This window comes from Coturnix japonica, chromosome 13 (assembly GCF_054131305.1).
Source record: "Coturnix japonica strain WE chromosome 13, WE-NBRP24, whole genome shotgun sequence".
NCBI lineage: Eukaryota > Metazoa > Chordata > Aves > Galliformes > Phasianidae > Coturnix > Coturnix japonica.
The window spans coordinates 8841196-8848040 of NC_140675.1; the positions used below are offsets into that span (position 1 = coordinate 8841196).

General features: G+C 43.1%; 1 protein-coding gene across 1 annotated transcript; it reads right to left on the reverse strand.

The window, feature by feature from the left end:
• Positions 1 to 2636: 2636 nt before the first annotated feature.
• On the reverse strand, positions 2637 to 6126 carry LOC107320558 (parvalbumin, thymic CPV3). Its single transcript, XM_015876500.3, has 5 exons — positions 6063 to 6126; positions 5398 to 5465; positions 4892 to 5024; positions 4354 to 4463; positions 2637 to 2898 (listed from the first exon to the last, which is right to left on the reverse strand). Exons 2-5 carry the CDS (start codon positions 5456 to 5458, stop codon positions 2873 to 2875), a joined length of 330 nt encoding a protein of 109 aa, XP_015731986.1. The 5' UTR covers positions 5459 to 5465; positions 6063 to 6126; the 3' UTR covers positions 2637 to 2872.
• Positions 6127 to 6845: the final 719 nt, after the last annotated feature.

The following is a 6845-nucleotide window of genomic DNA, read 5'->3' on the forward strand; positions in this document are numbered from 1 at the left end:
TGCGCTGCTGTCCCTCCCTGTCGCATCGCCCTTCACACGGCTTTAATGTGCTCCTGTGGATGGGGGCCGGGCTGTGGTGTGTGTGTTTGTGGTGATCTACAAAGAGCAAGTGGTGATAGATTCGATTAATGTAAATTATTACATCTCTGGTGTGCAGATGAACGGGGCGGGGAGGAACCTGAATTGTGGTTCCGATTTCATCCCATCTCCTTAATTGTGCGTGCGGTAACAGCACACCTGGACATCTGCACAGTGGCATCGAATCGCCCTGAGTTTGAAATGTGACTCCCAGCCCATAATGATGTAAAATTAAACTGCTGCATAAGTACATGGGAGGCTGGCAGAGGGCAGCTCTGGCAGCGGGAGGCAAATAATTAACAACCTTATTAGTGCTTTTCAATTGTTATTAAATAAAAAAGGAAGATGTCGCCATGCTGTGCTGAGCCTGTTTGTAGGTACTATTCTGGGCATTTCCATCAGCCGCAGAGTAGCAGACTTAACAAAAAGACAAACTATAAATCACCGTGGGTGTTGGAGCTGGCAGCTGTAAATAAGTGCAGCTGACAGCTCAAATAGCTGCTCCATTGACTCTACGTGGTCTAAATGTGTGAACAAATGTGTAGACTCAGCAGTTTGGGATTAGCTTAGCAAATAAACCACAAAATAGTGCTGTGATCCAGCAAAAAGCACAATGCCGTGAATCCCTGTTCCGTGCCCCTTGTTAATACATGCCAGGCCCTGTCGCTGTATGTGGGGATCCAGCCTCTTCCCAAGGGAGTCGTTCATCCCCCCAGATTTGCTCTGAGTGCGATGTGAAGGAATGTGAGCAGCTATTGGGGTGTCACGGTGAGTGGAGGTGGTTGAAGAATGGTTGTGTGTGTTTTGCAGAGGATTTCATAGTGGAAGGCAGTAACTTTGTACTAGCTGTGATTATGGCTAAGAATATAGTCACTGAATAGCGCTACTGCTGTACTTGTATGTGAAACTGGAGATATTTGAATGTTTTGCTTTGCTTTGTGTGTTCAACAGGAATGCCTAGGGCTTGTTAGTAGCCCGGATCTGTGCTATGCATGAAAGAAAAGCTGGGAAGATGGGATGAGGAAAAGGCTATGCAGGTAATAGGATGGCAGCTCTGAAGATGAATTACAGCACTTTGTTAGTTATTTCCCTCTTTTCTCTTGATTAGTCCTAAAGTTTTGTAGGTCAGAAGCTTTACAAGAACTTTTTGTGCAGAGAACAGCTGTACGTTCTGCTTTATGGAAAATGGAGAGGGTTCTGGTTTCCCTGATGGATTTGTTCTGGGTCAGGGCATTGTGTGGATCCTCTGCCCACCTTCTGTTCAGCAGCCTGCCACAGCAAGGTGCTGCATCTCAGAGGAGAATAACAGAGCTGTACTTTGCCCATTTGGTCTGTGCCTGCAGTGCAAGGGCTGAGATGTTGTGTGAACACAGAATGCAACAGCAGCTGGAGAAAAATTATTTTGCATGCATTTGCCTTCTTAGTGTAATCTGGTTAGTCAAGGTCAGGACACTTAACTGTCAGTGAAACGGAGAGTGGTTTGTTTGTTGCTTACATGTGAACTAGTCCAAGACTCTTCTGTCATCAGGCTGGTTTCATTGCCAAGAACAAACTTTATTTCTTGTGAATATCCTGTGACATCCATCCTGTGCTGGGAGAGCCCCCGTGGCTCAGATCCTTACCTTGTGCAAATGTTGGGTGCTTTTTAAGGCTTTGATACTCCAGTGAGTTGTGCTGACTGAGCATGTCATCAATCTTGAGAAATATTATTAAATTCAGCATTCATTTTTATCAGTTTACATCGGTGTTATTTTTGCCCAGTAACAGGAAAAATGTCATAATGATATTAACTTTTCATGTGTCCTGGATATCCCAGTGTACAAAGAACTGCCTTAAGCTGAACTAAAATGTTCTGAAACAAGGCAAAAATTCTGTTTGCAACCATCAGGTGTCCAGAATGGTGGAGCAGTTTGGATGTGTTCAGAGCAGCTGCAGATTCTTGGCCAGTTCTGCAGCACTTGACCCCCAAAAGAGCCAAGAGTGGCAGTGGAGGAGGCGTTGGTGGTGAGTGCACAGGGATGAATCACTTTTGCTTCAGCAATGAACACAGTTGAGTCAAGATGAATTTCTCAACTACTGTTATGTTATGCACATAAAATATGAGATGGGAGGGAGAAGAGGGCCTGGAGTGTTTGCTGGGGTTAGCTGTGGGAACACTGTGACTTTGGAGCTCTGAAAGGCACGTAGCCATTCTTGCAAGCACATCCAGGTTCTGTAGGCTTTCTTAGCAGTAGCTGGTTATCCAATAAACAAGTCCTGGTTTTAGTAGTTTTTTTCTTGCACAGTTACCAGTATTTATAGAGACTCTTGAGAAGAAAACAATGTGGTTTATTCTGAGTGCCATCATTTGCATGAAAGGGAGAAATGCATTGAAACTGCAGCTACACTGCAGCTCTCCAGATTAATGCAGAGAGCTCATTGTTGACAGAACGCCCACTGGCGTCAATCACAGCCATATATGAGGCTCTGATAAGATCAAGGTCTTTGAGAGATTATCACTTTTCATTTAAGAATTCACACATTTCAGTTTAGTGATCAGAAAAACAGCCACGAGCACAGAATGTGATGAATTTTTATTGAGTATTTTTAAGGGGAATTTCTGGGAAAGCAGAGTTCAGAACAGAGTGAATGGTCCACACGATGAAAAAAAATCAGTGTTTCATTATGTTTCTAATGCAGTGAGTAAATAACAGCTACGATGGAGATCAATGCAGAAGGGAGTGCTGATTTCCAGGGTTTGCAGTTTCCCATGGAGATTCATCCCAATTCTCTCTTATTTGGTCATTCGGAACTTTTAAGACTGCACCAATTCCTGGAATTCTGTGGGGAAAAAAAAAGAGAATATTAACAATAGAAATACTAGAATAAAATTACTGGGGATAAAAGATGAATGGCTAATCAAGAGATGTTGAATGGGAATGAATGGAAAACAATGTCTTGATTTGTGATCAGAAGGGAAGAAACATATACTAAAAAACATTGCCTCAGTTTCTTGTTTAGGCAGACAAATGTAGTTAAACGGCAGATTAAAAGACTGTGGTTTGTTGACAAGTATAGGGAATAATGGTGGGTTATTTATAGGGAATAAAGGGTGGTTTTTGCCCTCTGCTCAATAATGATCTGGGGCAAAAATAAAGCAATGGCTGACGTAGAATTTGAGTAAGAAGTGAAGACTTAATTAGAAGTTCTAAAAGTCCCCGTGTCTTATTACTGTTTATAGTGCTTCAGCAGCTGAGAGGTGCTGATTGGGATGGAAAGCTGGTGCCAGAATCTCTGTGGAGTTCCCTGCAAGGTGGTACTTAAGTGTGTTTCTGAGTCAGGTGCTGCTATTTGGAAGGTCTTTCCATCATTGGCTTCTGTGCATTGAGAGTATTTGATCAATCCTGTTCCAGAAAGGCTCTGTTAAGATACAGATTACTTCATAAATCATGTGTGTTTATTCTGGCATGTTTCCTAAGGAGCTGTATTCAATTCCTTCCCAAGAAGGAAGCAGCAGTTCCCAGCTCCTGGTGTGGGCAGTGGGGACTCTGTCCTTCCCTCTGCTCTGCCCTAAGGCTGCTCACAGTGGGGCAAGCTTGCTTCCCATATGGGGCTCTTGCCCTGGGCTCCCAGCCTGCTTGGTGAGCATTGCTTCCTATCCACAATGAGACATGGAAGTATGGAATTAGGAGATGGGGAGGTTTCTGTGCCAAGGAGCCATTCATCTGCACCATTTCCTTGGAGTGGGTGCAGTGAGCTGATCTCCATCAGCACACACAGAGCCCCTGTGCTGTCCTGTAGTGACACTCTGTTATTCTGTTCTCCTTAAACAAAACTGAAGGTGAATGTCATGCACTGAGCTCATGTGTGCTGCCAGTGGTTCACTGCAGAGAGCAGCACTAATGCTGGGGGCACTGCTGGAGGTGAGCGTATGGAGGTGCGGGTGGTTCTTTGCTCTGGTGTGTGTTGCTACTGTGATACTCCTGCCACTTTACATCAGAGTAGGTGCGAGGAGAAGCAGAGATCTGTTCCTTATGAAGCAGCTGGAAATGTATGGTAAGTGGCAATGAGAATGTTCCTCAGGGCAGTCGGGTTTTGCTTTTGGGTTGTGTTTTTTTTTTTTTACCTGCTCGTGCTTAAGGAGTTGCAGAGATGAACCTGTACCAGCAGGGACTGCTCCTGACACAGGTCAGTACTGGAGAATTTTAAGCAGAGTCACACAAGGAATCTTAGTGAGCCACCGACATAAAAGGGAATCTCACATCACTTAGAACCTGTTTATATAGAAGTTAATACCTTCAGCTCCAATTTTGCCATCCCCGTCGTGGTCTGCAGCTGCCAGGAAGGTCTTGGTTTCGGAGGCAGTCAGCACTCTGGCTCCACACTCAAACCTCTGAAGGAAATACCTGGGAGGAAAACACCCTTCATTACGGTCATAACTGACTCCTGTTTTTGCTGGCTGTATGATAAAAGGCAGTGACTATCTGTAAAGAAATACTTGCTGTGGTAGCCAAGTCCTCCAAACACTACTTTATTTGATGAGCTACATCTTCCTCACGTGCAGTTCTGCACTGTAAGTCCAGACCTGCTGCACTGGATTCTGCCACTATCAAAGTCCAGCCCCAGGAGGTTAAGTAGCACAAAGGGTGGGTATCTCCTGCTTTGCTCTTTAGGTATGGGGTTTATCTACTCAAATACACCATTGACAATCTACCGAGGGTTTTAGCAATGTTTAGCATAACCTGAAGCATCCCTTTATGGAAAAGTGTTAGAAAGAAAGAAGTGCTGATTTTTGGATAGTCTCTTACTAGTCAAGGTAACAGAAAATCCTTACTTGAGCTCATCTTCCTCAATAAAGCCACTTTGATCATTGTCGAGAATCCGGAAGATCTCCTTGAGCTGGCTACTACTCTTTTTTGACATCCCACTGATCTGAAAGAATTTTTTGGGACTAAAGGAATCTGGAGCTGAAAATAAATTGATAAATATATTAACCCCAGACCTCTGTGTTCACTGTCCCTACATGGTCTGGGGATGCTGCTTTGTTACAGTTTAATTGTTCCAAACATGTACAGTATGTAAAGGCTGACAAGAAATGGATGTTACTGTGCTGCACAGCACCCTGCCACACACCAAGGGGAGTCATGTGGGGAATGGATACAAACTCAAACCACCCCCAGTGTAAAAATCTCCTGAAGAAATACATACTGTGACAGCTACCGAAGACATTACAGAGGTCTGATTATATGTGCACTTGCTCAGTATTCCTTTGGGGCTGAATTAGACTTGCAATGTGTTGCACAAAATAGTACATTTTTAGCCAGTTAGTTGTTTTCTCACCTTGGCAGTCCCGCAGAGCAGCAGCAATATCAGAAGGGCTTAGGATATCTGTGAGGCTCATTTTAAACCTGTTAAAAAGTGTATTGCAATCACGTTTATGGAATGCAGACGCACATTAGAACCATTTTTTCCTGTGGTTTAAGCACTGTGTGGCTAACGAGACTTCCAAGGGCAGATGAGTCCAATCGATCAGGCTGAAATTGCTGCTGTTACTCAATAGATTAAAAGATTTAGTACAGTGCTTCTTTAAAAATAGCAAAGCTGGAATAATGCTTTTTAATGAGGTGAATCACAGAAATAATGTTGTGAGTTGACAATCAATCTTTTAACCTATTTTTTATCTGCCACTTGCATGCTGTTTAATTACATCCTGTTCTTTAACTAAGTATTATCATCAGTCTAATAAGCAGTCTTACTGGAATGCCTGGCATTAGACAATACCAAAACAGTGTAGGCAGTGGGAAAAATAAGCCAAGAAGGTTCCTTTGTTTTCTCCCCCAACAGCTCTTTAGTATAAAAAGAAATCAGATACTTATCTATGCGAGGTCCGTCCGCACGTAATGCCAGGAGTTCCGCTCAAAACCTTACAATGATGGTTACTATACTTACTACCAGTGCAGCTCTGCACATCATTTCATTTAATTCATCTCAAGTCACCTGCTCACCTTTATGGTTTTCTCAGCTAGGCCAAGGAAAAATAGCTGAGGAGATACCAGGCAATGTAGTCTTGTTGGCTCTGGCTGTCACTCTGACTTATAAAGGATTCAAAAGGTGACAATAACCACTACTTGGGTTACTGCTTCATGGATCAAATGTTTGATTTGAGACCTAGCTCAAATTTCTTCCTTAACTAATTAAACTTTTCTTTCTATTTATATCTGAAGATAATGCCGACAAGAACAGTGTTTTTAATAAATCCACTTGTGCTTAATTAAGTACAACTCTGCCATCAAAACATAGCCTTTCTGGCCTCAGGCATGCTAAAGGATTTCAGTTAACCCCTGCACCTTGGGGTTGCTCACTGCAAGAAGACTCTTCTTATGAAAAGAAACTAGTTTGGTTTCCTTAAGCCTGTTCTTCCTTTGGAGTGGATAGAGGAAGGTGGGGATGAAAGACCTGAGGTGACAATTTGTCATTCTGACAATGATGACTTGTCAGTAGGAGGGAGGAAACCAGTGTGATTTAGGGGCATCTTTCTCCAGTAAGCTGCTTTTCCTGACCGTGTTCTGCACTGCTGTCCTCAGGCAGGGACAGAACAGAAGCCCCTGCCTCTGTGGACAGCAGAACTCAGCAACTCAGTCATCTCCTTGTCTGTGTTCCTTGGAAAGCTACATATAACCAGATGGGTTATTAATAATCTAATATGAACATTTCAAATTGCACAAAGTCAGTAAAAGACTTACTTGGAATTGCATGGATCAGATTTAGCTCTATTGGAGATAGATATA